The following is a 20,623-nucleotide window of genomic DNA, read 5'->3' as shown; positions in this document are numbered from 1 at the left end:
ATGTGGCACTTATCTATGGTCCAAAGATTCCCATCAGTTGCCTGGATGGCCCTCAGCTAGTGTATAGCTAAGCTTGGTGGGGAAACATGCAATGCATAATCACCACTGACTTTCTCACCCAAAACAGAAACCAGAGCTGCTTGGCTTGCTCTCTCTCCGACTTGATTGGTGGCCATGCAAACATATGCTCCTGAATCACTCTTCAGAGCATGGACTACCAGAAGCTTTGCATTGGAGACCTGTAGGAGTGGGGAAAATCAAAGAATATGTTGGAGCTCCATGTGTATTTCTTTGCCCCTCGAGATGTGACCTTGCCAGGGAGCCCATTAAGCTTTCTCTGAAGTATATAAGCATGATTATTGATTACTTTAATCAATCGATTATTGATTACCTCAACCCTGCTGCATGATAACATGATTATTGATTATTGATATCGATTACCTCAATCCTGCGAGTTATATATGCTAGATATAAGTATGATTACTGATTACCTCATAACGACCACTTTCCTCATTTATGGGCACTCCATTCTTCTTCCATGAGACGACAGGCTCCGGATGTCCTCTAGGGGGTATGCATTCCAGCAACAACTGTTCTCCAGTGGTCACTACCAAGTCACTGGGATGAAGCAGAAACTCTTCTTGCAGAGCTACAAGGAAACACAAATATCCTAAAATAACATCCCTGATGGGGGGGATTGTCATCTTTCTCCTATATTTCCAGTCAACCACCAGAAACATGTTGAAAGATGGTGATTTTGAGGTCAGCAGCAGAGTGTCCTGGGGGAGAGTATCCCGGGAAACAGAAATGTTCTCCCAGTGGTTTCTGAAAGTTGCATTTTTTTAAAAAAATGTGTCTATGTATTTGCATGCCTACAGACTGAAGGGCATGGCTGTAGCTGAGTGGCAGAGCATGTGCTTCGCATGCAGGAGGTCCCAAGTTCAAACCCAGAGATGGCCAGCTAGGGCTGAGGGAGACTCCTATCTAAAACCAGTTCTGTGCCCAGATTTTCTCCTGTGTTCCCCCCCGACTATTCTCCATCAATTTATGACAAAAGTAATTGCATTCAAAAGTTATCAAAGAGAGGTTGCCTCATTCTGACTAATGCTAGAGCCGGCCCTGAAAAAAGTAGAAAAAAGCCATAATGAACTGAATGTACATGCCAGCCTACTGAATTATACAATGTGATACCTGTAAAAAACTTATTTAAGCCTTGTGTGACCAAAACAATGGGCACTTCTAGACAACCTGTTTATTAAGCACTCATCCTGATTTTTGTTTGCAGGGAGATTAGATGACGTTGGCTATTTAACGAGCATTCATTCTCATTTGTTTGCAGATGATGTTGCATTTCATTTGTCTGCAGATGATGCTGCATCAAAGCAAGTACTTTCCAGTTCATTTTCTTCTCACTTTTCTTACTACAAAAAGTTGGATCTTTTGTGAAGTGGATTTCATGCTGAAGAACTCCCAAGCAACTATAATTGCGCATCCTGAATTTGTCAGTATGTGATTGAATCCCACCCCAAAATAGTGACAGTTTGGAAGTGCCCTAAATTAACTGTACCAGTAGAGGGTAGCATTGCACTGGGCTACCCATCTTAAAAAAAAAAAACCTTTTACAAGTTTAAGGTGTAGAAAGTTGTTTATCATAGACTGAACAGCAGAGGACAAAAGAAGGACGGTACATAATAATACTTCCTTTGCCCTCTGATGTTTACTGTGTTGTATACCAAGGAGCTGGACATGCAGTGTGATTTTTAATCACTCCATCATTTCCAGAGGTTGCATTTTGTAACTTAGCTCTTAAGGCAAGCATTAATCTAGGTACCTTTCTACTCTGCCTGACAAAAATAATCTGTTTGATTCGGAAGCTACCTTCCATGCTCCAACATCAAGAATAGATGGTCTGGTCAAATGAACTAGTCAAAAGGATCATTCCTTAAGTGGTGCAATTCCTTACAAATGAAGGACACAAACCAGTGATAGTTAAATGTGCTAAAATTAAACAATCATAATAAGGAAACTTGCAATCTAACCAAAATTTCAGCTGCAAAAGCACTGAATATCGGGGGGGGGGGAATCTTCAAACAGTAAAACCAGAAACAGCTGGATCATCAATCAAAAGCCTTACTTAAGATAAAAGTTTGTTTGGAGCACTCACTTTACTGTTCCAGTAGTAAATCACATCTCATTAATTTCAATTTGGGAGTTAAGCACACGTTTAACTGTCTCCCATCAAAGTCAATGGGACTTGTTTAACTGTGGCTGGATGATTGTACCCTAAGATTTTTAATGCTGTTCAGAGTCTTTAACTTTGAATTGCCTTTTACCGGTTTACTGCACAATACATTAAGACAGTTCCATAATATACATTCCCTAATTTTGGTTCATATCGTTATTACTCTGTGAGTTTTTTAAAATTTAAAAAAACCCAGTTTTAATGGGCTTTTAATAGTCTAAAATGGGGGAGTTTAGATAGGGCTAAAGAAGCAAAGACAAGAGATTAACCTTAAACAGGTCCTTAAGAAAAAAAAGTTTAAGAATACGATTGCCACAGCAGTCCTTTGCGTGCTTACTCAGGTGAGCCATATTGAGCTCAATGGGACTTGCCCCCAGGAAAATGCCTATAGGATTGCAGAATATCTTGCCCAAAGGGTGTAATGTGGAATTGTGCCTATCTTCAACCATGATAAATGACAGAGCTTGTTGAGAAAACTCTCCAACACCCTTCCAACTGTACCTTCTTAATAAAACATTGCAAATCATACAAATTCCACAACAGTTCCTAGCTCAGAAAAAAATGCACTAGCTTCACATGGTTAAATACACTTAGGAGAGGGGAACCCTTGGACCTCCTGATGTTGCTGAACTACAGTTCCCATCAGCTCCAGCAAACATGGCCAACGGCCAGGGATGATGGGGGTTGTAGTTTAGCAACATCTGAAAGGCCTGAGGTTCCCCACACCTGACTTATGGTAGTCATTTGTTGTTGCATTAGTAGCCCAACAGGGGGTAAGGGAGAACCAATATTTGTGAGACTTCCCTACCAAGTTGCCTGGAGACAATTAGTAGGTCACTTCCAGACAACCTGCTTATGAAACATTCATCCTGACCAGAGCTTGGAAAAGTTACTTTTTTGAACTACAACTCCCATCAGCCCAATCCAGTGGCCATGCTGGCTGGGGCTGATGGGAGTTGTAGTTTTAAAAAGTAACTTTTCAAAGCTCTGATCCTGACTTGCAAAGCATCCTGCATTGCAAAATTCAGAGAAGTGCAAATTAAAAGGATAGCTGTGCCTCCACTTCACATATTGGTGCAAACTGAGTATTCTCTCATTACAGTGCAAACAAGATCAAATTAATCCCCCATCCTTAGACATATTAGAGTTGTATGCAATTACACATGGCGTGAAAAAAAATCAAGACTTTCTCTTCTCTCCTAATGATACCACCCAGGGTCATTCAATGAAGCTGAAGGGTGGAAGATTCATGATATGCAAAAGCACACAGCACATTGTTATACTATGGGAATTTGCTGCCGTAAGATGTGATGGCCACCAATCTGAATGGTTTTGAAAGGAGATTGGACAGATTCATGGAGAAAAAGGCGATCAAATGCTCTTAGCCATGATGACTATTTTATCCTCAGTACCAGTGGCAGCATGCATAAAGCTACTCTTTTGAATAATACAAGAAAACCTGAGAACATAGTTGAATCACATCAAAAGTCCCTCTACGTCAGCATCCTGTATCCCAACACTGTCATCTTTCCGGCCCCAGGTCAAGACTTTCCTCTTCTCCCAGGCATTTTAGCATGTGTTTTTAAATTGTTTTTCATTTTTGTTTAAATTGTGTTTTTAAATTGTTTTTTGTGTTTTAAAATTTGTATATTTGTTTTTAATTGCTGTAAACCACCCAGAGAGCTTCAGCTATGGGGCGGTATATAAATGTAATAAATAAATAAAACTGGCCAGCCAGATGCCTTCCAGAAGCCCACAAGCAGAAGATGAAGCCCTCTCCTGCTGTTTCTGCCCACCAACTGGTATTCACACAGGTTCACTGCCACTGAACATGGAGTTTCCATTTAGCCATCCAAACCAATAGCCGCTGATGGGCATATCCTCTGTTTCTTTGTCCAAACTCCTTTTAAACCAATCTAAGCTAGTGGCCATCACCCCATCCTGCGGCAGTGAACTGAAAGCAAGTGCGGCTATTTATGGGATGCTGTCTTCCCGTTGTGCTTCTTCTGCTTCAAATATAACAATTGCCTTGACAACCCCAACTGGGAACACAATCAGAAGGGAGAAACCCACAGAGTGCAGAGCAGACAGCCGTTCCCCTTGCCTTCCAGTCTTTTGTCTGCTTCCTGCATTCATCCCTCCTGGAGGATGTAACTCCTTTGTTTTACAATCAAAAGTCCAGGAGACGAGTCAATTGCTTACAAGCAGAGATCTGCAGAGACCATACCTTAGGATGTTATTGCTAGATATTTTTAGATGTTAAAAAAAATTCTTTATTGTTTCTAAAAGCCTCCCACCACACATCCTTTCCATCAGAGACTAAGAGAAAAGATTAGACTGTTTTGCAGTGAACACACTGTAACAAAGAAATAGGCTACACTCCAACCTCAAGGAAGAAAGATGGTAGAAGACTTGGGGTAGAGGAGAAATTCTGTTTGATTTTCATTTTAATGGTAGCCTACCTAATTTGCACTTCCCAAAACAATATGCAAACTAAAAGACAGTTGGCCTTCAAAATTCACACTTTTCTGAATTTTGCAACGCAGTTCTCCAACCAAATAATGCACCAAAAGATGCATATACTAGGGTAAAGTGTCCATAAAAATGCATATATTAGTAAAATAGCATACAAATATGTGTTATACAGGGAGAACTGCTTTGTAAAAATGTGAATATTAGGGAAATCGCATGCAAAAAATATTACAAGACTAAAATGCTTATGAATTTTCATGAGGACTTAAGAAAACAATCTAATTTGCAGAAATGTGGAGACCTCTTCAGGGGTGCAGACAGAGCTCTCTCTCTCAGTTCTGCATAGTGGGCCAATCTGACATGAAACAAAAATGCCAAAACAACATCACTCCCCTGCCGATTTTGTTTTTGAGACTTCCAGAGACAGAGCCTTGAAACAGGAACATTGAGACCCTCTCTGGAATTTGCCTCCTGAAGGATATGCTTCACATATCAATGCAAGAGGCAATGCACATCCAGGAAAGGCAACGATTTGCTTGCACGTGCTTGAAATGCAAGCCCATGTAGTGCACTTAATTTAGTGTTGCTAACAGAAGCATCTCCCAAACTATCATTGCCTATATGAATATTTATAGCTGCCAAACATCACTGTGAACCTTCGTACTGGGCCACGGGAGTTGAATGGAGCCTGATTGTTAATGAAGTGTTAATTGGAGAGTCCCTTGCCTGCATATTAAAGAGGATTTTTTAAATTGCATCAGTAATTAGTGCTGCACAATCCTACAAGAGGTATGTTGTAGGCTCGAAGGTGGAGAGGGTGGTGTGGTCCAGGGGCACACATGTGATAGGGTATTTGGCATCCCTGTGCTACCCTGGGAGATGAGATATACATGAGATATATGAGTCATGAGAAAAGCTAAAAAGCAAAAGGCTTTATAACACAGAACACACCCACATCACAAGTTCCCACCTTACAGAAGTGTTCTTAATTGTGGCTCCCAGTATGCAGATCTATCATTATATTTATTGATGGATGGATGGATGGATGGATGGATGGATGGATGGATGGATGAGGCCAAAGGTCCATCTTGTTCAATATCCTGTTCTCACTGTGGCCAACAAGTTGCCTTTGGGAAGCCCAAAAGCCAGGCCAGGCACTCATTTTGCATAGGAATTTGTAACCTTTTGAACGTTGCCATCTTCTAAAAGGTAGGAAGGGATTCCACCCCCCATTCTCCTATCTCCCTGTCTCACTCCTCCTGTACCTCCTCCTTCCACACATACCTAGAATGTTAGAAAAAGATGTATGTTTTAGCCGATTCAGAAGATTTTTCCATCATCATTATCATGCTGTAAGGTAAGGAACTTCATTTGCTGAGTTTCCCTTCTTGGCTGCCATACTAAGAGTAAAGGGCAGAGCTTATGAGTTTTAGGGGGGAACTGTGGTGGTGGCTGCAACACATACATGTTCTTTGGCATATTTATTTGTATTCACCTTACCATCAGTGACACATATATATACAACACCATTAACAGTTGAAATACCATCACACACACACACATTCTCACCTTCCCACTTTGAACATATTTTTAATCGCTCTTTTCCTACTCCTGCCCTACTCCTGGCTTTGGGCTAGAACAAACCCACGCATCTCCCCAATATTTTTGCTACTAGGTTGAGAATGAGATCCTTGTTAATGTCTTCTCCCACACAACAGATGTCCCTAGGAGCCAATCAGCATGAAAGGGGAGGTGGGTGTTAGCTACTGGGAAGTCTTCTCAGTGGCTGACTCACCTCCTTTGACTTTGATTGGCTTCAATCAGCACAAAAGGACAAGGAAGCATGATAGAAGACTCTTCTCAGTGGCTAAAACACTTCCCATTCATGCTGATTGGCTTGTAGGATGCTGGAGACATACAGTCCCTATTGGGACCCTGCTTCCCCAAATGTAAGGGGTCTAAGACCTGCACCCAGGAACCCAGGCAACTACACCCTTGCCAAAAGCAGGACTTGAGTACAAACAGCACTCTACCCACTTGTGAATACCAGCAACTCTGAGGCATTCAGAGGAATACTGGCTGTGACAATGAAGGTAGAATATAGCCCTCCTGGTCAGTAGCTGTTGATAGCCCTCTTGGGTATGACAGAGCAGGAGAGAGCACCTTCCTTTGATCCTAATTCAGGACGTTAACCACTACTGTATCTAACTGAATAGCATCAAAAGCCCTCCTCAGCACCAAACTTAATGGGTGAGATTAAACAAGTCATTTTCTTTCAGTTTTCCCATCCATAAACTGGATGCAGTTGAGGCCTTGTCTCATGATTGCTGGCAGAGAAAAAAATGAGATAAAGGCTGTGAAACACTCTGAGCACTGAAAGCAATATATGCATGAGTTTAACAAGGACTTTCACTGCTGGCTGCATCAAAGGCCCGATTCAAGCAAACAGTTGTTCGGGGACTAGTATCATTTCAGTTTGCTGGTGGAAGTTAAAGACACCCTGGGTGATATTCAAGTCCACTCTTACAGTGGACCCTTGAAGTTAATAGACACAACTAACTTATGTTCATTAATTTCAATGGGTCTGCCCTGTGTAGTATTTAGCATACGACTCCCGTGTGTGAAAATCTAGCACAAGAAGAAGAAAAAGGTGAATTCTGAAGCCTTCTCTCTGACATGGTAGACTTCCATGTGCAGGTAAAGATTTGTTGTTGTTGTTTTAAGGCAGAAGCATTCAAACATGCAATCTATGTGTACACACACACCTGCCATCAAAAGTATAGCTGCCATCATCTGGCCTTTTACTATCCTGGCCAAGCTGGACTGTTGCTGTTCTTGTCTGTGAAGTGTTTAACTTTTGTGTTATTGTTTTATTTAAGGCCTGTGTGTAGTATGAATAGAGTTTGTGTGTTATGAATGATGTTTGTTTGAATTATTGTATTTAATTTATGTATTGCTTGAGGGTGAATGAAATTGAATGTGTATAGAGAGCGTGATTGTGAATTTTATATATTTTTATTATGTGCCTGGGAGAGAGGACTTCACTCCGCTCGGGGGGACTTTCGGGGGCCCCAATTAATGTAGTGACGGGTAAGGGGAGGTATGGTGTTGTGAGGAGGACAGGCCAGATAAGGGGAACGCGTCACAGACAAGTTGTGCCTGTGCCTTGTTCCGGTCCTCCCCACACCCGCAGGAATGTTGGTTGTCCTATCAGCCAGCCCTCGGATCTCCAAGTGTTGCTTTTAAATGCCAGGTCGGTATCTAATAAAATCTCCCTCGTCCATGATTTAATTGTTGATGAGAGTGCCGACCTGGCATGTGTAACCGAGACCTGGGTGGGCGAGCAGGGAGGAGTTGCTCTTTCCCAGCTGTGCCCACCTGGCTATACGGTTCAACACTGTGGTAGATCCGAGGGTCGGGGAGGTGGGGTAGCTGTGGCCTATAGGAGTTCTCTCTCGCTCATCAAGCACCCTGTCCAGTTGACGACTGGTCTGGAGTGTCTTCACCTTGTGCTGAGTCAAGGAGACAGACTGGAAATCCTGTTGGTGTACCACCCACCCTGCTGCCCAACAGCTTCCCTAACTGAGCTGACTGAGGTAGTCTCGGAGGTACTGTTGAGGTCTCCCAGACTCTTGGTACTGGGAGACTTCAACATTCATGCCGAGACTGCTCTATCAGGGGCAGCTCAGGACTTCATGGCCTCCATGGCAACCATGGGGCTGTCTCAATTTGTTACAGGCCCAACGCATGTGTCAGGGCACACTCTTGATTTGATCTTCGCCACTGGACATGGAGATAGTGATCTGGAGGTGGGGAGTCTTTCAATAACCCCATTGTCATGGACAGATCACTGCTTGCTGAAGTTTAGGCTTACAGCGCCCCTTTGCCTCCGCAAGGGTGGGGGACCTATTAAGTTGGTCCGACCCCGGAGACTAATGGATCCACAGGGTTTCCAGAGGGCTCTGGGGGTTTTTCCGGCTGATAAGACTGACGCTCCTGTCGAAGCCCTGGTCGAACTATGGAACACCGAAATGACCCGGGCTGTGGACACGATCGCTCCTGCACACCCTCTCCCTTGCAGAGCTCATGCGGCTCCGTGGTATACCCTGGAGCTGAGAGTGATGAAGCAAGAGAGGAGGACGCTCGAGTGCAGATGGAGACGGACTCCCGACAGATGCAGTCATGCCTTGGTAAGTGCTTCCACTAAACAGTATATAGAAGCGGTGAGGGCAGCAAAAAAGTGATATTTTGCTGCCACTATTAAATCATCTCTCAACCGCCCAGAGGAGCTCTTTAAAGTTGTCCGAGGGCTTCTTCATTCTAGCCCTCCGGATATCTTAGAACCATCTCAAACCCGCTGCAATGAGTTTGCTGGGCACTTCCAAGATAAAATCGCATGCATCCGCCAGGACTTAGACTCCAATATTATGGCAGTTGAACCTAATGAGGTATCCGGAGCACGGTCTTGTCCTCATTTATTGGATGAATTTCAGTTGGTACAGCTTGAGGACGTTGACAAGGTACTTGGACTGGTGCGTGCAACCACTTCCGTACTGGATCCTTGCCCCTCTTGGCTAGTGAAAGCTGCAAGGGTTGGAACAGCCGGCTGGGCCAGGGAAGTGATAAATGCCTCCTTGAGAGAGGGAGTGGTCCCCTGCTGTCTGAAAGAGGTGGTGGTGAGACCACTCCTGAAGAAGTCTTCCCTGGACCCAGATAATTTGAACAACTATAGACCGGTTGCGAACATCCCATTTTTGGGAAAGGTTCTAGAGCGTGTGGTTGCCAACCAGCTCCAGGTTCTCTTGGATGAAACCGATTATCTGGATCCATTTCAATCCGGTTTTAGACTCGGTTTCAGCACCGAAACAGCCTTGGTTGCCCTGTATGATGACCTATGTCGGGAGAGAGACGGGGGGAGTGTAACCCTGTTGATTCTGCTTGACCTCTCAGCTGCTTTTGATACCATCGACCATGGTATCCTGGAGAGACTCACGGAATTGGGAGTTGGAGGTACCGCTTGGCGGTGGCTCCGCTCCTACTTGGTGGATCGTCTCCAGAAGGTAGGGCTTGGGGAACATTTCTTGATGCCCTGGACTCTCCATTGTGGAGTCCCGCAGGGATCGGTCTTGTCCCCTATGCTCTTTAACATCTACATGAAGCTGCTGGGAGCGGTCATCAGGAGCTTTGGAGTGCATTGTCACCAGTATGCTGATGACACACAACTCTATTTCTCCTTTTCATCTTCTTCAGGTGAGGCTGTTAACATGCTGAACCGTTGCCTAGCCGCGATAATGGACTGGATGAGAGCTAACAAACTGAAACTCAATCCTGACAAGACTGAGACGCTGTTGGTGGGTGCCTTCTCGACCCAGGTGGTGGATGTTCAACCTGTCCTGGATGGGGTTACACTCCCCCTGAAGGAACAGGTTCGTAGCTTGGGGGTCCTTTTCGATCCATTCCTGTCTCTTGAGGCTCAAGTGGCCTCAGTGGCACGGAATGCATTCTACCATCTTTGGTTGGTAGCCCAGCTGCGCCCCTATCTGGATAATGATGACCTCGCCTCAGTTGTCCATGCTCTGGTAACCTCGAGATTGGACTACTGCAATGCACTCTACATGGGGCTGCCTTTGAAGACAATTCGGAAACTACAGCTAGTGCAAAACGCAGCAGCCAGACTGCTGACGAGGACCAGATGGTCCGCACATATAACACCTGTTCTGGCGCGTTTGCACTGGCTACCTATTTGTTTCCAGGCCAGATTCAAAGTGCTAGTTTTGACTTATAAAGCCTTACACGGTGCGGGACCACAATACCTTGCGGAACACCTCTCCCGCTATGAACCTACCCGCTCACTACGTTCAACATCTAAGGCCCTCCTCCGAGTCCCGTCCCATAGGGAAGCTCGGAGGGCTGCTACTAGATCCAGGGCCTTTTCAGTGGTGGCCCCCGAATTATGGAACAGTCTCTCCGATGAGGTGCGCCTGGCGCCTACTCTTCTATCTTTTCGGCGCCAGGTGAAAACCTTTTTATTCTCCCAGGCATTTTAATTGTAATTGTTTAATTTTAATTTTAATTGTTTAATGTTTAGTTAATTTTATATCAAGTTGTTAAATGCTTAAGCTGTCTTTTTTAGGGATTTTATCTGATGTCTATTTTATAGTATTGTATTTTATTCCTTGCTGTGAACCGCCCAGAGAGCCATTGGCTAAGGGTGGTATAGAAATGGAAATAAATAAATAAATAAATAAATAAATATAGTCCAGGAAAGCCTGTGCCACATCCACATTTGAGTAGGCTCAAAGAAGCAAGCTTTCACATAGGGTTTGGGGTGGGTGGGATTCAGTTGAGTTCGCATTTAAAGGCAAACCTAGCTAATCTGCACTTTCTGAAACAATATGCGGACCAGAACACAGCCATCCTTTGAAGTTCACAGTACTCCGAATCTTGCAATGCAGTTCTCCAGCCTAGTAATGTGTACAGAAATGCATATACCAGGGTAAAATGTGCATTAAAATGCACAATTTGAAAATAGCATATCTTAAAAATGCATTATGTTTCGCAAAATAGCTTTGCAAAAATTAGGCAATATACACATTTTTGTTATATGCACATTTTTGTGTACTGCATACAAAAATGTACAGTACATATGAAGAGAAATTCACACTAAAATCTGATGAATTTTCAGGAGGACTTAATCTTCTCCCCCCTGCCCCAGCCTGTAAACTGATGTGTAAATGTAAGGAACTGAACTTAAGATTGGAAAAATGAGAAAGCGAGAGAACCTGACACTAGCAGATTCGCCCATCCCTGCAATCCCATTCAAACTGCTCCTCCATACCGCATAAAAAGCAATTTGCCAACTTGTTCTCCAAGCTGATCCTAGTGCCTTACCTTCCACATAAAGCGAGGCGTTCTTGCTAATGGCTGTGCCCAAGTGGTTTCTGGCCACACAGTTGTACACCCCTTCATCTGATTTCCCCTTCTTCTGGTTGAGGCGGAGAAAGAAGAGGGACCCACCCGGCAGAAGGGTGCGTTGGGAGGTGCCATCATCTTTGTTCGTCTTCACATACTCCCCATTGCGATACCACTCAATGGTGGGCATTGGGTTCCCAGCGGCACGGCAGTTCAAGGTTGCAGGCTGGTCCCAACGTACCACGAGGTCAGAGGGATGGTCAATGATATGCGGCACAGACTCCTCTGAATGAGACTTTGAACCTGGGAAAAGAATAAAAGGGGAAGGGAGAGACAGAGAAGCTTCATTTCTCCCCATCTGTTCAATGCCTTTTTATCCACTTTCCCACTTCTTTGCTCTACCTTGCAGGACTGCTTGCTATCAAACGTAACCTACCACTGTGTTCATTCTGAAGTTCTGAACCAGGAATGGAGAACCTTTGGCCGTCCAGATGTTGCTGAACTACCAACTCCCATCAGTCGCAGCAACCAGGAATTATGGGAGTTGCAGTTCAGCAACATCTGGACGGCCAAACAAATGAATAAATCAGCATTCAGTGACAAAGTAACCTATGGCATAATATTTTTTTCAACCGTCGTCATACCAGTGCAGTGTAAACAGCTGGATCAGCCTGTTCCAACCTTTGGGTCCCCAGATGTTGCTGAACTACAAATCCCATCGGCCCCAGCCAGTATGGCACATAGTCGGGAATGATGGGAACTGTAGTCCAGCAACATGTGGGGACCCCAATGTTGGGAAAGACTGGGCTAGATCGTTGGACATAGACTGGGAAGAACTGAGTCCAAGTCCCTAAAAAGCTGCAAAGTGTAGTGCATGATGTCGGGTGAGTAACTTGTCTGCCTAGCCCAGCTGTGCAGAACCTTTGGCCTGCCAGATGTTGTTGAACTACATCTCCCGTCAGCTCCATAAAGCCTGGCCAATGGCTGTTTCCGTGCCAAAACCAGGCCTGAAACCCGACTGAAATGGATCCAGATAATCGGTCTCATCCAAGAGTGTCTGGAGCTGGCCTGCAACCACTCATTCCAGGACCTAGCCCAGGAATGGAACATTTCCTACCGGCCTATAGTTATTAAGATTTTCTGGGTCCAGGGAAGGCCTCTTCAGGAGTAGTCTCACTACTGCCTCTTTCAGGCAGCCAGGGACCACCCCCTCTTGCAGAGAGGCATTAATCACTTCCCTGGCCCAGCCGGCTGTTCCATCCCTGATAGCTTTTATTAGCCAAGAAGAGCAAGGATCCAGCACAGAAGTGGTTGCACAAACCTATCCAGTTATCCTCCTTATCCCAGTGTCTGCTAACAACAGATGTCCATTTTCCAGCCTCCCTGTTAAATATGAGCGACAGATTTCCCAGCCTTCAAGTGCATTTAATGAGACAGTAAAAGCCTCCCCATCTCTCCATTTAAGGTGAGGACAATGGGCTCTGCTGCTCTACAGTCCTCGATAATCTAACATGCTGTTATTGTTGCAATATGTGGTAATTCTCTCAGAACTTCCTGTGCAGAACTTCCTGACATTGTCCCCTCGGAAGGGACAGAAAGTCAAGGACCTTCAGCCACAATGAATGGAATCTGCAGACTGGTGGGTCTCTAGGCACCCTTTCAGAACCAATACTCTCCTCCTGGCCCTATTTCCCAGTCACAACCTCTCCTTTCTGCACCCTGTCCCTGTTAAATCACTACTCCTGTTTTTATTTTGTCCTTTAGGAATGCTGTTTTTAAAGAATATTGGGGAAGGGTTGTAGCTCCACAGCAGAGTATATGCTTTCTATGCAAATAGGGATGTAGTCATCCAGGGTTGTGGGTGTATTTGTCATAGACCCCTCACTTTTTTGGGAGCTGGGTCCCAGTCAGGTCCCCTATGTATGAGCCAATCATCATAAAAGGGGTGATAGCCACTGAGAAAAGTCCTTGTCCTTTCATGCTGATTGGAGCCAATCAGAATGGAAGAAAGCGAGTCAACCACTGAGAAGACTCTTCTCACTAGCTAACACACAACCTCCACTTTCATGCTAATATGCATATATACACTAGGGATAGGTGAGAATTTTGATTCCATTTGCATTTCAAACCAAATTTAACAAACTCACACTTTCTGAAACATGAGAATTGAAACACAGCCATGCTTCAAAATTCGCACTTATCTGAATTTTACAATGTAGTTCCAGAGCTGGGAAAAGTTACTTTTTTGAACTACAACTCCCATCAGCTCAATCCAGTGGCTGTGCTGGCTGGGGCTGATGGGAGTTCTAGTTCAAAAAAGTAACTTTTCCAAGCTCTGTGTAGTTCCCCAACCAATCTTTACAAAATGCATAAGTTAGGGGAAAGTGTACATAAAAATGAATATGAGTGAAAATAACATGCAAAAATGTATTATATGATGAGAAAGCATGCAAAAATGTGTACAGTAGTCAAAACTCCCTACAATTATGTGTTTATTAGGAGAAATTAGCACTAAAGCTGAAGAATATTCATGAGGATTTTTTTTAAAAAAAAATCACAAATTGCTGCTGAAATGTGGAGAACTGAATTTAAGATTGGAAAAATGAGAATCTGAAAGAACCGAAATTGATAAATCTTTCCATCCCTAATACACACACACACACACACCCTCTGCTTGTCACAACTAAGGATGGGTAAGAAATTCAATTCAGTTCACATTTCAAGTTGAATATATCAAATCTGCACTTTCCGAAACACTATCAGAATTGAAACACAGCCGTCTTTGAAATTCACACTTATTCATATTTTTCAATGCAGTTTGCCAACCAAACAATGTATATACGAGTGAAAATAACAAAAATGCATTATATGACAAGATGTTGCTTGCAAAAATTTGTACATCAGTCAAAACTGCCTACAAAAATGTGTTTATTAGGAGAAATTCACACTAAAATGCTGGAGAATTTTCATGAGGATTTTTTAAAAAACAACAACAACCCCACAACACCCACATATCGCTCCAGAAATATGGAGGACCGAATTTAAGACTGGAAGAATGAAGAAAGGAGAGAACCAAAACTGATATCTTTCCATCCCTGCTTGAAATAAAGGCACTTTTCATATGGTCACCATAGACAGAAAGGCCGTTTTCCCCTTCTTTGCAGCCCTCCTATCCAAACAGTTTTTTTCCTGGTGCTACCGCTGAGGCTTCCTGATGCCCCACCCTTCACTGAGAATGTGACGGGGGGGATGTGCACAATATGACGTACTGGTGGCGTGTAACATTTCAGAAATTTCCTGCTTTTCAATATTTGTTTCTAAAGAAACTTCTACATATTTCCCCCTGCCCTTTCATCTTAACCCATTCTGATTCCGAAATGCAACCCTAACAAATAGCAGAAAATAAGAGAATTAGGCAACAGGAATTGGGGGGAGGATAAGGAGAGAGCTGGGAACTACTCTTCACTTTGTACAGTAGCTAAAGATTCTGACCCTTGGAGCGAACGTTCATCAACACAAGCTTTGGGACTTTATTCAAAACAGGACACGCATTAGCAACCACTTTGTAAAAGCTGCATTTATTCTCTTCTTTTAGAGTTATAAAAGCACTCTGTATAATTGCTTCCAAAGCTTCCATCATCAGACTTTCAGAAAGAAAGAAAGAAAGAAAGAAGGAAGGAAAGAAAGAAAGAAAGAAAGAAAGAAAGAAAGAAAGAAAGAAAGAAAGAAAGAAAGAGCTTTTCCATTTCCATGAATCCAGAAAAAAATCAAAGAGAGGAACAGATGGCATCTATAATAAATATGGCTTCACCAGAGAACAATTCTGCTGTTATCTCAGTAAAACAGTGTGTGAATAACAAAAAGTATGATTGATTTTGACCTTTACAGTTCAGGACCCATCTACTGAAAGGAATGCCTTTCCGCATATGAACATGGCCAGGTTCCCCACATGAACCGTCCCAGACCTTGAGATCGTCATCTGAGGCCTTCTCTCTGTGCCACCTCTAAGACAGGTCTGAAGGCTGCCAACCAGAGAACGGCCTTTTCTGTAGTAGCCCCTCCATCTGTGGAATGCTGTCCCCAAGGAGGCAATCCTGGCACCAACTTTGGCACCAACTGTCACAAATCGATTCCCCCCCATATATTTGGGCAGCACCAATGATTGGATCTTTGTTGTGTTGGGTGCATGTTGGATGGAGTGGCCATGACGGGGATGAATCATTTCGTGATACTATATTCTGACTAGGGATGTGCAAATCTATTGATTTTGTTTTCTCTCATTTTCCCAGTCTTCAGTTCAGTTTTCCACACTTCCACATCAGTTTGTGATTTTTTTAAGACTTTATGAAAATTCCATAGCATTTTAGTGTGAGTTTCTCCTAGTATATACATGTTTGTATACATTTCCTAATATAATGCCTTTTTTCTATGTTATTTTCACTGTTATTTATATGCATTTACATGCAGACTTACCCTACTATATGAATTTTCATTTACATTACTCGGCCGAGGAACTGCACTATAAAATTGGGAGAAGTGCAAATTTCGAAGGATGGCTGTGTTTTGGTCCATGTGTTGTTTTGGACAGTGCAAATTAGGTAGATTTATCTTTAAATGAGGTCTGATTCTCCCCCATCTGTAATTCTGATTGTTTTTAACATGCTTATGTGATTTTTCCTGCTGTCTTTTTACTTTGTAAATTGCTTTGGGAATTTTTGTAGTGGGAAGCGATATATAAATTCAACAAACTTAACCTTACTTAAGCACTAGAATTGACTTCAGTGGAGTCAAAATCATGGTCATGTGTGAAAAATGGATGACCAAGAGGATAGCATGCCAACACTGGAAAGAGAAGACAGCATCCTCCAGGCAACAATGGATTAATGGTTTGCACTCCTTGTCCCTATCTGAGTTGGCTCTTTATCGACATGAGCACAAAGAGGTCAAATATAAAGACATATGGTCAGCTTTTCTCACGACTAATGCTTCACAGTTGTCAGTTGAATATACATTGTTTCTTCTTCCATTTCATGTGGAACGGCCACAGCTCAATGGTAGAGCATCTGTTTTGCATGCAGAAGACCCAAGTTCAATCCCTGGCATCTCCAGATAGACCTGGGAGAGACAGGCCCCTGCCTGAAACCCTGGAAGAGTCGCTGCCAGTCAGTGTAGACAATAGGGTCCAACTCAGTATAAGGCAGCTTCCTATGTGTCTCAAACACTGTGTTCCTTGTGGGGCCACATAAAACGAGGTCAAGCCCTCAGATTGCATACCTGTGCTTTAGCGTTGCAGGTGTGCAAAAGGGACGTTAAAAAATATGAAGGCCAATTGTTCATATAACAAAAAATCAGCTTATTATTATTGATTTAGCTCTACAACTTTAAGAACTTTGTGCTTAGAGTACATACCACATTTATGTCCACATTTAAAACAAACCTCTACACATTGACCGCCTGTTACAGTAGCCCGTGAGTTTAGTCTCCTTTGAGTTAAGCTACAGATCTACATGCTCATTTTTCTTCTTAATGAATTAATTGTGGTATTTTCCCAAGATCGTCCCTGTTCTCTAGAAAGTTCATACAGTTGTTTTACAAGATTGTGAACTTGTCTTGTGTTCTTAATTCTTGCACAGTGCTGAGACTTTTGGAGCATGTTATATCAGGGGCAGCTAACTTGTGGCCCTCCAGATGTTGGTAGACTCCAGTTCCCATGAGCCCCAGCCAGCATGGGCAACAGCCAGGAATTATGGGAGTTATAGTCCAGCAATATCTGAGGGAGACCCAGGAGGACTAGGAGAAGGAATTATAGTAGTAAAAGTAGTAACAGTATTTCCCCTGTCTGCTCCTTCCTCTGTCTTCCTCTATTGTCTCTCCTGCGTTGACTTTGTAAGCTCCTCGAGACAGGGGCCTGTCCTCTTGCCCTCTACAAAACATATACACTGAAGGCAAATCATCATAATCATCACTGCTATTGCTCTTGTTTTTGCTGGAAATGTTAACTAGCTACTTTTTATCATGGTTTTGCTCCCTTTCATGATTTTTGTTAAAAATGGTAGTTGATAATTTTATAGAACTTATAATTTTACATACAACATACATACATAGAACAACAGACGAAACTTAGCTGAGTTGCTTCTACTCTCTCATACACACACACACACACCCCTCTATTGGGACAGCAGAACCACTGCTAGGCACAAACTGCTTTTGAAATTTTCCTTTTGCCAAATTTCTGAGATCAGAAACAGACATCATGCAAGCAAATACAAGCAGCATTTGCTTTTGTTGGTTTCTTAGTCCACGAGTGTTACATAAATAGTTGTTTTATCTTCCACTGAAGCACTTAAAATTAATTATGTAATTAATTACTTAATTATGTTAGTTTGGGCCATAAAGGATGGTGAGACAAGTAATGTAGGTTTACCAGAAGCCAACCTATAGGAGAATGGAAGCAACGCTGATTGCAACAATTCAGGATAGGAGAGAATGTGATGCCCCCTTACATCCCTAAGTCTTCAAGCACTCCAGAAAGTCAAACAAAGCAAACCCAGATCAAAAGAACTATGCATGTTCTTAAATCCAAATACCAGTGGCAAATTAAACATTTGTTGGAGCCCTAGGTGTGTCTGAAGCCAGGGATGGGGAAGAATTTCAATTCAGTTCACATTTCAAACTGTATCTATCAAATCCGCCTTTTCCAGAACAACATGAGAACTGAAACACAGCCATCTTTCAAAATTTGCACTTATTTGAATTTTGCAATGCACTTTCCCAACCAAATAATATTTACAAAAATGCATAGATTAGGGGAAAGTGTATATAAAAATGAATATATGAGTGAAAATAACATACAAAAATACATGATATGATAAAAGATTGCTTGCAAAAATGTGTACATTAGCCAAAACTGCCTACACAAATTAGGAGAAATTATACCGCCAGAGAATCGCTGTATACTATAGCCAGCATGGATTTTTCACGTTCTGCCATGTGAAATTGAAAATACCCTCCATGCCATTCTGCTGCTTCCTGTAAACTCATTTCAAAACAAAATCTTGCAAAATTTATAGTCCTGAACTCACAAACACTTAACAACCCTCTAAGTTTTCATGGCAATACACAAAATTCTCAGAGAGGGAATCCAGAGTTCAAAGTCTAAAATAAGAGTAAAAAAATCCAGACCCCTGTTGGACTTTTTTCTGTCAATGGCCTCATAATTTGTTGAAATTAATTAAAAGTCTGCCATGTTCACAGTGTACCTGTAATCCTATTATTGACCTTGCCCATACTCTGACCTTCATCTTCTGGAGTTCAAAGGTTTAAAAAATGCATGGCTGATTTTTAATTAATTTAAGTAAATTAACATTGGAGTCTATGGTAAGCGCAGGCATGTTTGGTAAGAACCAACTGTCAGTGTTCTAAAAGCCAGACTAACAGCTGCTTGCCTTGGCTAATCAGGGAGCCACACCCACACCAGACATTAATTTCACTTTAGACAGTCATGGCTTCCCCCAAAGAATCCTGGGAAGTGTAGTTTGTGCAGGGTGCTGAGACTTGTTATGAAATCCCTATTCCCCTGACAGAGCTCCAATGCCTAGAGTGGTTTAACAGTCAGCTCCTCTTCCCGGAGAATTGTGGATTGGGCTGTAAAAGGCCAACCCAAATTGTGTTCGCATTTTTACAAATGTGTAGGGCAGTACAATATCTCAGAGAGGATGTCAGGTCTGCTGCTCCCCTGGAGCACTCACTAAAGCTGCCCAGTTTCCCTGCTTTTTAAAATTTTGATAGAAATATCTGTTGGCTATAGGTATATTCTTAAACTGCAAGGTATTTTTTGCCTATTTGCACTGAAATGCTGGAGAATTTTCATGATTTTTTAAAAGAGAAATTTGCAAATTGCTTCAGATATGTGGAGAACCTAATTTAAGATTAGAAAAATGAGAAACTGAGAGAACAAAAATTGACAGATCTTTACATCCCTACTTGAAACCACTTGCACCACGTGTAAAATAAGATTAACCATGAATGGTGGGTGGGGCAAGATTCTCAAGGCCCTCCGATTCTAAATCCTATTGACTGCTTAAGTTAAATATTCCTCTTGTCTGAACTGAGCCTGATCACTCACCTTCCATCAGCAGAAACGCTGCCCAGACTAAGAGCTTCTGTAACATGCCTCCTGACATGTTTGTCTAGTTGCAGAAACTTCTTCTTTGGAGAACCCAGCAGCCGAGGGGATTGGCTGGAAGCCTGTTGGCTTTTCTCCTTTTCTGCCAGTCAGTACCAAGGAGGGCTTTCTGTCCCTCTGCTTCAAGACACATGCACAGAAACACCCACACACAACTTTGTCAACGCCAAATGTTTCATCAAGCCACTACCATCCCACGTGGTCTAAGTGCATATTTCCCCGGACTGGTCGCAGGATACAGGAAGGGGTGGGTGTGAATTTTGCTGCCTCCTCTCCTAGAGCTTCAGGTTGAACCAACAGCTGCTTAAAGACCCAACATCATAAAAGGAGTATGTGCACCAACTTTCCCGTTTCCTCCTCCCCCCCCCACAGGGGAGCAGGAATCTGTCTCCTCCTAAGTCAAAACAAACAAGTCCCTTTCCACAGGAATCTCTGTCTCTTTCTCTTAATTCCCAACCCCCTCCCCACTTCCCTTGCCTTCAGTTACATTTACATCACAATGCTCTGAAAATATGAAGGCATACCCAGAATCGGAATGAAGTTATTATTTAGCTATCCAACAAGCTACACAGTTTGCAAATGAATTAAAAAATAATAATCCAAGACTGAAATGGCCAGTCTGTAAAGGTATACCTTTCAAAATATGGCAGAGGGAAACCCCCCACCGTATTCTTGTTTTCCAATAAGAAAGGATTTGTTGTACAGTTCTGAGGCCCCAAAATGTGAAAGTCACTTAAAAACACAAAGAATGTTTGAAAGATTTATATAAAAATATAATATAGGATAATATGGGAAGGGGGAGAACTGTGCCC

The 20,623-nt window shown here is 42.8% G+C and overlaps 1 protein-coding gene across 4 annotated transcripts in view; it reads right to left on the bottom strand.

The window, feature by feature from the left end:
* ROBO4 (roundabout guidance receptor 4) overlaps positions 1-20,027 on the bottom strand; it is a 98,375-nt gene extending 78,348 nt beyond the window's left edge. For all 4 annotated transcript variants that reach the window (XM_061593010.1, XM_061593011.1, XM_061593012.1 and 1 more), the window contains exons 1-4: positions 19,752-20,027; positions 11,606-11,929; positions 492-649; positions 119-239 (exon numbers count right to left, since the gene is read on the bottom strand). In XM_061593010.1, coding sequence (XP_061448994.1) covers positions 119-239; positions 492-649; positions 11,606-11,929; positions 19,752-19,809 — 661 coding nt within the window. In that variant the 5' untranslated portion in view covers positions 19,810-20,027. The remainder of the gene's footprint in view (positions 1-118; positions 240-491; positions 650-11,605; positions 11,930-19,751) is intronic.
* Positions 20,028-20,623: the final 596 nt, after the last annotated feature.

Source organism: Rhineura floridana, chromosome 12 (genome assembly GCF_030035675.1).
Source record: "Rhineura floridana isolate rRhiFlo1 chromosome 12, rRhiFlo1.hap2, whole genome shotgun sequence".
Classification (NCBI taxonomy): Eukaryota; Metazoa; Chordata; class Lepidosauria; order Squamata; family Rhineuridae; genus Rhineura; species Rhineura floridana.
Note: the sequence above shows the minus strand (reverse complement) of the source record. Positions and strands in the feature narration are given on the sequence as shown.